Raw genomic sequence first — 13,723 nt, 5'->3', positions numbered from 1 at the left:
CTTGCACAATAACTGCTGTAATGATATCTGACTGTTTCACATCCATCTTGTTGTTTTCGTGCAGCTGCCTCAGTTTGTTGGATCTGAACCGTCGGAGTGACGGCGTTAAAGAATGTGACTGTTGGCCAATCAAGATATCAACGAGTGAATCTCATAAACTTGTCAGATAAGTCCTCGTACCAGTGAGAAAGTAAAAATAAATCAAATCAGCAGCTGTGCTTCTTCATCCCCTCCCTCCTCTGCTCTCTGCTGAAACATAGATATTAATAATTCTTTTAAAAATCACATCACCAAGTTTTTTTTTCCACAATGGCAAATTTATTAATCATTTCTGATTTGTTGAACAGTTTTGACTGCTTGTGTCAGCCGGGGATCAGTTTTCTAAAAACAGAATGTACATGTCATCTGCATTTGATTAATGTTTACTTAGTGTGAAATACATTATTACAAATATATAAAAAGATCAGTCTCTTAAATTGTAATGTCTCCAGTGACAGTTTTCTGCAAGCAGACCATGATGACAGCAACAAGAAAAGCTGTGAATGTGCAATGTGGTTAAGTTCAGTGAAAAATCCCTGTAAGACTGATCCCACACATCAACTTTTATCTGACACAATATTAAAGGATAGTTCTTTTTTATTTTATTTTTTTAAGAGGCCTCTCACCCAGTGTCAGCTGGGACAGGCTCCACCCCTCTGCAACCCTCAAGAGGTTTACTGAAACCGGAGGTATGGATTGTTGTATTGGATCTAATCACATTATATAGATGTTGCATTCATTGCATTCACCTCCTGCTCATGAGAACAGAACTCAAGCATCTCTTAATAAGTAGTTCCCCTCCAGGGCCCCCTCCTTCCTTCCTCCAATCAGAGTCTTCCTCTCCTGCAGCTCCTGCACAGAGAACCTCCTCACTGTGTAGGAGCGTCCTCCATGTGAAGCCACCAGTTTGTTGATCCCTGAGAGCAGATCTTTCACCTGCGGGTAGCTCAGAGCATTCTGGGACTTTGACACATTCAGCTCGTAGTAACGGCATCCACACTTCCTGATGAGATCCTGGAGGGTTGTGTGGGCCCCGGCCACGTAGTCGTCGATCCTCTGAGGCCTGTGCTGGTTACAGTCGAAGTGAACGAAGAGGACGATGGCGTGCTCTGCAAAATCTCGCCCGAAGATCTTCTGCAGGTGCGAAAGCATCTCACACTCGCCCTGGGTGAAGCGGCCCACTTGGAGCACCAGCAGGAAGACGTGGGGTCCAGGCAGGGACAAGGCCAGGCAGTCCTTCACCAGCTGCAGATTTTCCACCCCGTCCTCGTCCCACAGCTCGGGGGTGTCCACCAGGGCAAGTTGCCTCCCTGCTGCAAACACCTCCCTCCTCTCACAGAAGGAGGTGGGCTGAGGGGGTCCATGACTGGACTCAGTAACTGAGTACTGATTACCTGCTCTCTGCAGGATGAGGTTCAGAGCAGAAGACTTCCCGCTGCCTGAGAGACCCAACAGGATGACGGACGTCGTCTTGGTGTCATCAGCTTAGAGCAGGAAAACAAAAGACAAGTGGCTGTTAGAGACTGTTAACAGAAAGATCACAGTACTGTAGATGATGAGTGACCACTGCTCATATTAATGTGTGACTGTAGCGCCCCCTGGTGGGAGAAATTGCTGCATCAGGGTCTGAAAATGACACTAAACATTCACCAGCTGATTCTGAGACAATGTTCACCTGAAGGCCTCAACACCTCTCCTATGAAACAGCAACACACTCAGACCTGGTAGCTGTTCAGCCTCTTTCTGCTGTTCTGCATCTCGTTGTAGTTTTGTGTGTCTTTGTGATCACTTTGAGTCTCTCTGTAGTTGCTTTGCATCTTTGTAGTTGTTTGGTATCTATCTGTCATTTTGAGTTGTTGTTTTTTATTTGCAGTACTGTCTGTGTCTCTTTGCAGTTGCTTTGAATCTATGTAATCATTCTGAGTCTCTTTGTGGGTTTTTTGTGTTCATTCTCTGTGTCTTTGCAGTTGTGTCGCATCTCTGTAGTCATCTTGTGTCTCTCTGTTGTCACTTTGAGTCTCTGCACCTGCTGTGTGTCTCTGTGTGACTGTTTTGCCCCTTTCCATTGTGAGTTTTTTGTGTGTCTCTGCGGCTGTCTTGTGTCTCTTTGAGGTCATTTTGAGTCTCCTCCTGGTCAGTACATGTTATTATGAGGTGAAGACATTTTGCAGGTGAAGGAGGGAGGAGAGGCCTGACACTTTGGGCCCCCGGTGGGCCTGTTCAGTAATCTTTCCATGGGCACATATATATATATACAGATTTGGAAGAGAGCAAATTTGGGTGATAGGAAAAAGATAGGTCTTTTATTTCTTTATCTTAACTCAGTCTGATTTAAGTCTCTATAAGCAACAGAAACATGAGTCTTACCAGCACTGGGACTGATCTGGAGCTGCAGCATGGCTCTGTGGCTCATCACAGCCTCCTCCAGACCTTCTCTCCTTTCCTCATATTGCTGCTTTTCAGATGCCTCCTTCTTTCTTTCTTCAGCATGTTTCGCCTTCAGCTCCTCCATCTCTCGGGCTCTTCTCTCCTCCTGCTGTTGCACCAGTAGTTTGAAGGTCTGCTCCTTCTCCTCCACCTCCTGCACCTTCTGTTTCAGCATCTTCATGGCTGAGTCCTCTGTGCTCCTCTTCTCCGCTTCAGTCAGCATGCTCTCTGTGTAGCCAGTCGCACCGTTTTCTGCCAGCATGGAGTCGACCATCTCCAGCAGAGCGTGCAGTTCGTCTCTGGCTGCAGGTGATGTGACTCTGCAGTATCTTCCATTGCATGTCTTTATCAGCTCCAACAGGGCGTCGTCCAGCCTGTCAGCAACCTTCCCATCTTCCAGAGAGATGACTGCCAGGTATTTTACAGCCTCGGCTCCAAAGTGTGCCTGCAGGATCTCCACCATTCTTCTCTCCCTCTTTGTGTAATGTCCACCTTGGATCAGCAGCAGAAATGTACAGACTCCATCTTTGCAGGACTTAAAGCAGCCGTCCATCGCCTGGCTGATGCCCTCCTCTGTCATCTCCTGCTTTAAATCTGCATAATGCAAACTAACCGAGTGACCACCCACCGTCATGTCACAGACTTCATTTGATCCCAGAGAACTGAAGGTTAACTTGACATGTTTATCCTGCAGAGCCTTCAGAGCGAGCCACCCCTCCACTGTGGACACGACCACCATCGTCTGCCTCCCGTTAGTTAAGCCGTCTAGAAAAAAACAGAGATAACACATGTAATCATGTTGAGTGCACACAGCAAGTAATAATATGATGTTTTGCACAGTAACTATAAGAAGACGTTCCTGCAGCCCTACTCTGTCCATTACTTTCCAGGCCTTGCAGTATCGAACACTACACAAATGAAACTCATAAATAATTGCATTGACTTTGTAAAACACAGATTAATGTATAAAGGAATGACTTACTGTGTGACATGGTTTCTGCAGGTGCACCCACAGGTCTGCTCTGAGATCCTTGTCAGCTTGAGATAACAGCTGAAACTGGATCCTCTGGCTCTGAAACAAGCTGTATAAGAAGCTTCCTGATTACAACACATCTCGTGGCACCTAAAGTTTTTGTTTTGTGGAGGAAGTGCATTCCACATTAAAACCTGGAATGAAGAAGCTACTTGTCCGGTGCATCTCCCTCATGCTTCAGGTCATGTGTGAGCTCCACTGAAGAACTATGTTCCTTCCTTCACAAGCATTTCTTTACTCACACATAAGAAGCAGAACTTCTTACTGAGACCCCCATACACCTTATGCTAAGATTCAGTAAGAAGTTTCCACAGTGATGGATGAAGGATCTGGAGGCCACAGAGGATTAGAAGTTCAGATATCTGACCAGAAAATGATTCTGGTAGAAGTTAAAGTCACCTATTAATATATCAAGTATCTGATATCTGCTGTACTCAAGTATCAAAAGTAATTCATTATACTAAATGTACTTAAATATTGAAAGTAAAAGTACAAGTAAATGCTGGTAGTAAAATCACAACATACGTACACCACCCTTAAAAATGGAGCCTACATGACACTTAAAGAAAAATGTCTTTTTCACAACTTAAAGGATTTAACGAAGAAAATCCAGTTTTTAATTCCCTCGCATTCCTTCATTCGTCTGTCTGTCTGTCCATACCTTCGACTCTCCTTCCTTATTTTGTAGTAAGTAACTCAGATGCAGCGGAGTAAATGTATACAGCTTCATTTGGGAAATGTGTTGAAGTAAAAGTATAGATTTTATTAGGGAGTGAAGCGGAGTAAAAGTAGAAGTTGACAGAAATATAAAAACCCAAGTGAAGTACAGATACTCCCAAAAAATACTTTAGTACTGTACTAAAGTATTGTTACTCTGTCACACTGCACAAATACACACACACACTAAGATAAAGTTATTTTAGTCACTGCATTCACTTTCTTTATTCCTTGAAGACTTGCATATGTGTAAACCATACTGACTTCAGGCTGAACCCCAAACCTAATGCTCACCTTTACAAAAAAACAAACAAACACATTTACTTTGGTGGTTTATGGGCCGACCTTCCCTCACACAGCAGGTGAGTCCCCATCATAAGACCATGTGTACAGATTTCTGGCCCCACAAGTATGTACATTTTAGATATGCCAGAATTTGAAAGTCAGATTTGAGTTGAACCTTTGTAAACTCTGAATCAGTTTCCTTTTACTACCTGGCTCTATGAGGTGGCTGCCCTCTGCACAATAAATCCAGTCTGACAGGCTTCCTGGGATTGTTTGTTGTCTTCATTGATGCTGAATCAGCCTTGTTGCAGAGACGCAAACTAAACAGGAGCACTAAGTCTTTGCTGTAAATCTGTCAGCCAACATCCTTGATTATGTTTTTTTTTCCCGATGGAAGCATTTGTCGCATATGATGTTTCCAAGGGCCGATGGTAATTTGAAAATCAAAAAACTGTTTCTGTATTTACAGTTTCTGGTTGTGATGAATGGTGTCATTCATGAGGCATGTTTTCCTCAAAAACCGGCAGTAAAATAAATACAAAATACAGCCATGTAAATTTGTAAGGCACTCCCCTAAACCAAAATAAAAAATATAAGTCCCTCCCCAGTGCTTAAAAAATCATTTGACATGCCTTGTACTTTTTTCACTCCCCACCTTCCCCCTCGTACAGTAAGTAATGACCAGTCCCTAACATTACAGTCCTGAATGTCTGCTGGAAAAAAAATAATTTAGTTCATGTACAAAAACAACACAGTGGTCAACAAAGAATGAATTGCAGCATGTGAAACATGTGGAGATACAACAACTTTGCAGTCTGAGATCTGACAGAGACGGTTGAGTCACAGTGAATATTAACAAGCTAATGCGGACACTAGGAGCTAATTGTGCTTCTGGTTCTAAAAATGTACATACATAAGTCCTTCCCCAATAAACAACGAACAGTCCCTAACAGAAAATGAAAATAATTTTTCTAGATGGATTAGTTCCTTTTAAATATAACCAATTGCATTGTTTCCTTTATTTTCTTATCACTTATAATGAAGTCCTGGAAAGACAGGATAAAATAACAAACAGAACAAAACAACAACAAATAAAACATGAATTGATGATGACAGCACGTGTGTTTGAGGCAGCTCACAGCTCCAGTATGGAGGAGTTCCCCTTCATCCTCAGCAGCAGCTGATGTTACTGAGGGATTGCACCATCTCACCTCCCTCTGCTGCTGCTGCTGCCTGCAGCTGTCAAACGGCCCACAACAAGGCGGCACTACAGCGGGACATGGGGGAGTCCGTCTGACAGGACCGGATATATTCCTTATTGTTAATCATTTAATTTGTCCAACACAAAATGTAGAGCTATATATAAAAAATGTTGTATATATGATAATGATTAGTGATGTATATTGTCACTATTTCCTTTAAAAGGTGAAGATAATATGGCGGACGCCCCTAAATTTGGGATGGTTTGGTCCGTTGCTATGCTATCCTGTGTAGACACTCTCCAGGGTGATGAAGAAGATGTAGCTGCTCGGCCTGAAAACACAAACATTGTTCGGTTTTAAGACGTTAACTGTGTGAACCGTTACAGCAGGTACGATGGCCGGTATCAGGAGAGTTACCGGGAAGTTCTCGGGAATCAACCCCGCCGTCAGGTAACGTTTACACCGAGCAGTGTTTACACGAAACGCCTCGGTGAAGCTGTCGAGCTAATGTGGCTAACGTTAGCATGAGAGCCGCCGTCCGTTATTCTGTCGACGTTTGTAAAGCAGTTACCGTCAGTTAACGTTAACGGTTAACCGTTAGCAGTGATGCTAACGGGTAACCGTTAGCAGTGATGCTAACGTTAGCTGTGTGTGTTAGGTGCTGTCAGTATGAGTTAGCTGGTGAAGCTAATGCTACATAGTGATGCTATAATAACACTCGCTGCCAGAATGTCCCCTCATCGGTCCCAAACATTAAGCTAAAGCTAACGTTTATTTATAACGTGTTTAGTGTCTGTGGGAAGTCCCATCTTCTTCTAAAGACACAAACAAAATGCCATAGCTAATTAATTATTGTAATTAAGTGTCTAATCTGCCTCATCAGTATCATAATTGTAATATTTCATGTATTTTTTGATAGAGAAATTGTGTTGAAGTCTGTGGCATCCATGATGTGTTCAGTGTATCTAATAAGTGACAGAAAATTATCTTAACTTTATTACTTACTTACTTTTCTCATGAATGTGAGGTTATTTATTAGGGTTGAGACGAATATTCAGATGAAACGAGTATTCGGTTCAGATAATGCACTCTCGAGTACGAGTATCACACCACTAACACGTAGGGATGCACGATATTTGATCTTTTGCCAATATCCAATAATCCGATGTGTAACAATTTATTTGGCTGGTAATCTATACAGATATTGATATATCCACTTTATTCCCACGTAATTCTAATGATCATCATATCTCTTCTGTAGTGGAATTAACATCATATTGTACATAATCTTATGGTGACGGCACACCAGCAGATGAAGACATGACATACTTTTCAGTGGATAATATTCATTCAGTCTGCAAAATAAGAAAAAGCATGTTGACTATTGGCTGATATCAGCTGTTACCAATGACGTGTCGAATTGATTGTGCTTCCCTCGTAAAATGTGTCATTATCTGTACTTGTTATAAAGGACAGTCATCATTTTGGTCGCTGTCTTTAATTTATTGGGATAAAAAAAGATGTGAAGTTCAATTCTGAGGCTGTTCTGTACATTCTTCATAGATAATAAATATTGCAACTACTATCAACCCGGTTGGATCCAAACGGAGAGCCGGGGCTAGCTCAGAGACTAGCGGAGGCTAACTGGCTGTGCTTCCCTCCGGTCATGCTGCGGCTAACGCTCCGCTAGCCGCTCCCAGCTAGCTCCGGTTTGTTATTCAGGTTAAAGTGTGAAGAAGCAGCGGGTCTATGGGTCAGCTGAGTGAAGTGGAGCCTGAGGAGGAAGCACCGGTTAGCCCCGGTTTCACTACAGGCAGATTCACTCGCTACAGGGGCGAGGAAATAAAACCTGAACAGCCAATCAGAGTGATCTCTCTCACCGACAAGCTCCGCCGACGATTCAATATGCTCAATCGGCCAAAAAGCCGCCAACACCGAAGTGCCGACGGTGCGTGACACACCGCAAAAACTAGGGCAACAGACGCTCACCGACGGCCCGACTTTGGTCGACGGCCGACCGTTGGCTTGGTGTGTCAGGGCCTTTAAAATAACAACCTCTGATTAGGCCCAACCCACTTTAGATTCAAGTCACACCCACTTCTGGCATAAAGTCCGCCCACTCCGAGTACAGATAGAGATAATTTAGTTGTTTGAACAGATACAGACACAGACACAGATAATGGTGTACTCGCTCATCCCTGCTTTTATACAGTACAGGCCAAAAGTTTGGACACACCTTCTCATTCAATGCGTTTTCTTTATTTTCATGACTATTTACATTGTAGATTCTCACTGAAGGCATCAAAACTATGAATGAACACATGTGGAGTTATGTACTTAACAAAAAAAGGTGAAATAACTGAAAACATGTTTTATATTCTAGTTTCTTCAAAATAGCCACCCTTTGCTCTGATTACTGCTTTGCACACTCTTGGCATTCTCTCCATGAGCTTCAAGAGGTAGTCACCTGAAATGGTTTTCCAACAGTCTTGAAGGAGTTCCCAGAGGTGTTTAGCACTTGTTGGCCCCTTTGCCTTCACTCTGCGGTCCAGCTCACCCCAAACCATCTGGATTGGGTTCAGGTCCGGTGACTGTGGAGGCCAGGTCATCTGCTGCAGCACTCCATCACTCTCCTTCTTGGTCAAATAGCCCTTACACAGCCTGGAGGTGTGTTTGGGGTCATTGTCCTGTTGAAAAATAAATGATCGTCCAACTAAACGCAAACCGGATGGGATGGCATGTCGCTGCAGGATGCTGTGGTAGCCATGCTGGTTCAGTGTGCCTTCAATTTTGAATAAATCCCCAACAGTGTCACCAGCAAAACACCCCCACACCATCACACCTCCTCCTCCATGCTTCACAGTGGGAACCAGGCATGTGGAATCCATCCGTTCACCTTTTCTGCGTCTCACAAAGACACGGCGGTTGGAACCAAAGATCTCAAATTTGGACTCATCAGACCAAAGCACAGATTTCCACTGGTCTAATGTCCATTCCTTGTGTTTCTTGGCCCAAACAAATCTCTTCTGCTTGTTGCCTCTCCTTAGCAGTGGTTTCCTAGCGCAGCTATTTGACTATGAAGGCCTGATTGGCGCAGTCTCCTCTTAACAGTTGTTCTAGAGATGGGTCTGCTGCTAGAACTCTGTGTGGCATTCATCTGGTCTCTGATCTGAGCTGCTGTTAACTTGCCATTTCTGAGGCTGGTGACTCGGATGAACTTATCCTCAGAAGCAGAGGTGACTCTTGGTCTTCCTTTCCTGGGTCGGTCCTCATGTGTGCCAGTTTCGTTGTAGCGCTTGATGGTTTTTGCGACTCCACTTGGGGACACATTTAAAGTTTTTGCAATTTTCCGGACTGACTGACCTTCATTTCTTAAAGTAATGATGGCCACTGGTTTTTCTTTAGTTAGCTGATTGGTTCTTGCCATAATATGAATTTTAACAGTTGTCCAATAGGGCTGTCGGCTGTGTATTAACCTGACTTCTGCACAACACAACTGATGGTCCCAACCCCATTGATAAAGCAAGAAATTCCACTAATTAACCCTGATAAGGCACACCTGTGAAGTGGAAACCATTTCAGGTGACTACCTCTTGAAGCTCATGGAGAGAATGCCAAGAGTGTGCAAAGCAGTAATCAGAGCAAAGGGTGGCTATTTTGAAGAAACTAGAATATAAAACATGTTTTCAGTTATTTCACCTTTTTTTGTTAAGTACATAACTCCACATGTGTTCATTCATAGTTTTGATGCCTTCAGTGAGAATCTACAATGTAAATAGTCATGAAAATAAAGAAAACGCATTGAATGAGAAGGTGTGTCCAAACTTTTGGCCTGTACTGTATATATTTAAAAAATATATATTTTTTAATCATGTTTGACACAAAACAAAAACTTAAAACAATGTCCAACTTATTGTCTGTTTCCCAGGTGGTTTATTCATGGTTGCTGTGATTTACCGGCTTCAAGGTATACTGTCATATAAAAGTTGACACTTTGCTTATCTACCATATTGAAGAAAAATAAATGCAACTGGATGTTTTAGCTCTCCTTTATTTTAGATATTTTTAAAGGGGGAGATTTTTTACACAAACTTTCATTAACAAAATAGTTTCAAGTTTCAGTTATAGAAATAAAATGTTTGTTCAACCACAATAACCTGCTGTTTCCATTCCTTTAAGGCTCATTCTGACTGATCAGTTCTGTAATACTGTGAAACCTCGATATTCTCTGAGGCGGTTATCGTACCAGAAAAATCTGATACCGTTGCAGCCTCAGGTTTATTTTTATCAGACTATCAGAAGTGGTTGAACTCTTTTGAAAATGAACAAGTAAGTTGGGCTTTGTGTTGAGTTTTCTTTTTACAGTTTTTCCTCTTTGCTAAAACACATTCATTCATTCACAAGTTACGTTTTCAGAACAGTTCACTTCACACACCTAAACTGAAAGTCTAAGATATAACACACTTTGTTTTCAAAATGCTCTGATACTCACAAATCATTTACGAGGTGCAACAAATCAAATATTTCCATCAGTCAACACAACCTGTGGTCAAATGAAAATGTTCTTTCAATCAATCATTACACAGTGATATACAGAATACAGCTGTCTATGAACAGATTCAGCCCTGCAGTAGTTTGTGCTGTGTGTCTGTGTCATTTGTTGATTCGTTGCATAGTTACAGTTGGTGCCAAAAAAGGCAGCAAGCAGATCACATCATGAACTGTTTCCTGTTCTCCTGAGAAAACAAACCCTGCTGCAGGCTGCTCCTGGACTTTGTGCACTTTTTGAGATACTCTGTTGAAATACGAATGGCTGCAGGATGATGTTTTCCTGTAGGCTGACTCTGAACTTAGCACCGCGCTGGTTCCCTCATCAAAAGCCAGCAGGATTTGTCCATTGCATTTTAAATTATTGCAGAAAATAAACTCTATGTCAAACAAACTAATACACACACACATGCACAAACAGGACCTGTACATGCATTAAATGGAGAGATGTCAGAATGAGGTTGGGCTGCCTTGGACAGGTGCCCTGAGCTGCTGTTAGTAACTAATAAAACCATGATGATATATGTTCTTTATTTTATTTTTCAGTTGCTGTCGTCTGCGTCAGGTTCAGTCTCTGCTCTGTGAGGGTGGTGCTGCCACTCCTGATGGCATCCTGTGCTCTCTGGGTATGTAAAGAATCTTTGACCTTTATTTCTTTATCTGGCCTGGTTAACTGCACGGCCAACTGTCAGAGCTAGAGGAAATAATTTCTCAGAACAGATGGTGAATAAATCAGTTTCTGTGGTCATTCCAAAACAGCCAGCAAATATTGTTAATATGTTTTTATGTGTACTTTAGGGATTGACAGCAGATATAACGAGGGCTGCACTGAGTTGGCCAGATACCTGTTCTATGGACTGTACGGGAGAAATCAGCTGAATGTGGAACATGTCCTGGAGGAGTTCCCTGAGGAAATGCTGGATGGTGACTGCTTCAAGTGTTCACTGTGATTTTACTCATGTGTTTGTGCCTGCTTTAGTTTCCATCTACTCTGACACATTGTCTGTTTTCCAGATGTAATCCTGCTGATCAAGGCGGAGTGTGTTCACCTGTACTGCAACCCACTGAACTACAGTTACCTGTTGCCCTACGTGTCCCACTGGAGGAACCTGCATCTCTACTGCATGACAGAGACAGAGGTTAGAAAGCTCTCTTCGTCCCCTACAGGCCGATCATTCCTGTTAATTACAGTTCCTGTATGCCCCAGTTAGGAGAAGGAACTGTGTCAGGAGAATGTGGGCATGTGAAGTTTTAACCTCTGCAGGTCACTGTGAAGGTTTTTCAGGCAGCAGCTTATTAGACAAGAAGTCAGTTTTAATGTTACACCTTGTCTAAAGGAGCTGCACAGTGAAAGCAGCACATTCACTTTGATAAATGACAGAGAGCCTCATGCAGCAACATTATCTGAAAATTTCTCTTAATTTTCTGTTAAGAAAAAATAAGAGGAGTCCACTTGAGATGCACAGACCCAGTATTTCTGGGCTGTGAAAATGAGATGTTTTTGTCTTATCTTGGTCAGAGAGCTCTCAACCTTTTCGAAAAAAATCTTTTACCTAAGAGAAGTGCAAAAATAAGAAAACACTGGTGAATCCCAGAAATCACTGCGCACTAACAAAATAAGCACAAATTGTGGATACAAACAAAAATAGGAGAACATTTGTCCGAATATCGCTTCCTGCATGAGGCTCAGTGTGTCCTAGTTTTTACCACTGTACCTTCAGTCTGTGCACAGGTGGCCTCTTCACGTAATGATTGCTGTTGATGAAAACTGTAAATCTGACCCTTTGCAGCAGTGTGTGTAATTGTGGTTGTTATTCCAGATATTGAGCTCTTTTCTAAGTTTTCTACCTCTGTGATTATCTCACCTCACACACAGTATGAAGACGAAGAAGCAGCAGAGGAATTCAAAATCTCCAGTTTTGTCACAATGGTGCAGGACTGCTATCGTATCGGAGTACCTTACAGCTCCCAGGGTACGGTCCACCTTCACTCACCACACATACGTTAAAGACATAATGAGAAGTGTTCACACATTGACTCCATTATATTACATCTCAGTAAACTGGAAAACTATGAGGTTTCACCTGCTTGACAGCATGTACTTATTTTAAAATATCTAAATACAGCAACAACACAGGTGATTTAATTTGCTCTGCTGTTACTTTCAGGACACGTTCAGAGGTTTGATATGTTCATGGTGGAGAAGTGGCCCCTAATTCAGGCATTCGCCCTGGAAGGCATCGGTGGAGGAAGCTTTTTTACCATGAAATACAAGGTACCTTCAAAACAAACACACAATAAGCGCTGTAGTGTGGGGAAATTAAAAGATATCTCACACTTTCTGTTTCTGCCTGATTGATATGTTCCTGTTGTTTCCAGCTCATGGACATGAGTGAGAAGCTGTGGCAGGTTTACAACAGACTGGACCCAGTGTCCCTGGACACTCTCCTCACAGAGGTAACACTCACCTGTGCATTTCATCAGCTGTTTGACAGGATTTTGTTGCATATAATCACAAGGCCTACCTGTGACATGTTGACTTTCTTTTAAAATATTTAAGTCCAGAAATCTATTGACCAGTGTACATTGTATTTTAGGACTTGGTGAACTTTGAGAAGCAGTGGAGTGGCTTCTTCTCCAGCATGGACCTGGAGAGCCACCTGTCCATCCTGGAGCTGTCTGAAGCACAGGCAGGAGAGGTATGCTTTAATACCACATAGCAAAGGTGTAGTGACTATAAGGAGATCAAGTCAGTGTCTGCTTAGTGTGTTCAAAAGGCATTGCTCAATGTCTGGTCTCCACAGACAGCTGAGTGTTCTTGTGTCTGTATAAAGTGTGTTCTCATCAATCCACAGGCGTTCCGTACGTATTACTCTCATGGACTGATCTCAAGCAACATCACAGATAAAAGGTATTCTTCATATTCATCAATGTCCAAATACTGAAATGATGTTGATCTGTAGAGGCCGTGTCCACCAAAGCATTTGTTCGGAGGCCAGTGTGTTTTTTAACGCTTTGGTAGCGCCAATTATTTACGCTGTGCTAGAGTCACTGGCAGCAGGATGAGGACTGTGTGTGAATTCTGCGTTTCTGGTTTGGCTTTTTTTTTTTTTTTTTTTTTCCTGAGCCCCAAGAGCTGGAAAATGTTCAACTTTGGGTAAAAACGCGGTGCTCGTCATTGTCACTTCAGCCGTGTTGTCACAGAAGAGGAGGGACGAATACCACAAAGACAAACTGTCACATCTGACATGTACAAGTGCTGAACAGCAACACTGGAGGAGAAATCTGTAAATATACTGTATATATTATGTTTCCTCTGTTGAACCCACACAGACCGGTGGGTCCGTCCTCTCTCTCTGCATGCTTCAGCCTTCCCCTCATCCAAAGCAGGTACTTTACCTTGTGCCGCCATGTTCACCTTTGCGGATATTCTGTATCATGGCAACCAGATGTAACTTAAGTGTCCTGTTGA

At 42.6% G+C, this 13,723-nt stretch overlaps 2 protein-coding genes across 2 annotated transcripts in view; one reads left to right on the top strand and one right to left on the bottom strand.

Moving 5' to 3' along the window:
- Positions 1 to 249: 249 nt before the first annotated feature.
- LOC117267455 (GTPase IMAP family member 8-like) lies at positions 250 to 3,546 on the bottom strand. Its single transcript, XM_033643376.2, has 3 exons — positions 3,449 to 3,546; positions 2,407 to 3,231; positions 250 to 1,523 (listed from the first exon to the last, which is right to left on the bottom strand). The coding sequence occupies exons 1-3, from the start codon at positions 3,456 to 3,458 to the stop codon at positions 811 to 813; spliced, it is 1,548 nt and encodes a 515-aa protein (XP_033499267.2). The 5' UTR covers positions 3,459 to 3,546; the 3' UTR covers positions 250 to 810.
- Positions 3,547 to 5,970: 2,424 nt separating this feature from the next.
- The window catches only part of dnaaf9 (dynein axonemal assembly factor 9), a 30,748-nt gene continuing 22,995 nt past the window's right edge, over positions 5,971 to 13,723 (top strand). Inside the window, exons 1-9 of the mRNA XM_033643485.2 lie at positions 5,971 to 6,153; positions 10,798 to 10,877; positions 11,050 to 11,175; positions 11,266 to 11,390; positions 12,128 to 12,224; positions 12,420 to 12,526; positions 12,631 to 12,708; positions 12,849 to 12,950; positions 13,107 to 13,162. Coding sequence (XP_033499376.1) covers positions 6,098 to 6,153; positions 10,798 to 10,877; positions 11,050 to 11,175; positions 11,266 to 11,390; positions 12,128 to 12,224; positions 12,420 to 12,526; positions 12,631 to 12,708; positions 12,849 to 12,950; positions 13,107 to 13,162 — 827 coding nt within the window. The 5' untranslated portion in view covers positions 5,971 to 6,097. The remainder of the gene's footprint in view (positions 6,154 to 10,797; positions 10,878 to 11,049; positions 11,176 to 11,265; positions 11,391 to 12,127; positions 12,225 to 12,419; positions 12,527 to 12,630; positions 12,709 to 12,848; positions 12,951 to 13,106; positions 13,163 to 13,723) is intronic.

Source organism: Epinephelus lanceolatus, chromosome 15, assembly GCF_041903045.1.
Source record: "Epinephelus lanceolatus isolate andai-2023 chromosome 15, ASM4190304v1, whole genome shotgun sequence".
In the NCBI taxonomy this organism is placed as follows: domain Eukaryota; kingdom Metazoa; phylum Chordata; class Actinopteri; order Perciformes; family Serranidae; genus Epinephelus; species Epinephelus lanceolatus.
This window is presented reverse-complemented; position numbering and strand designations above follow the sequence as displayed.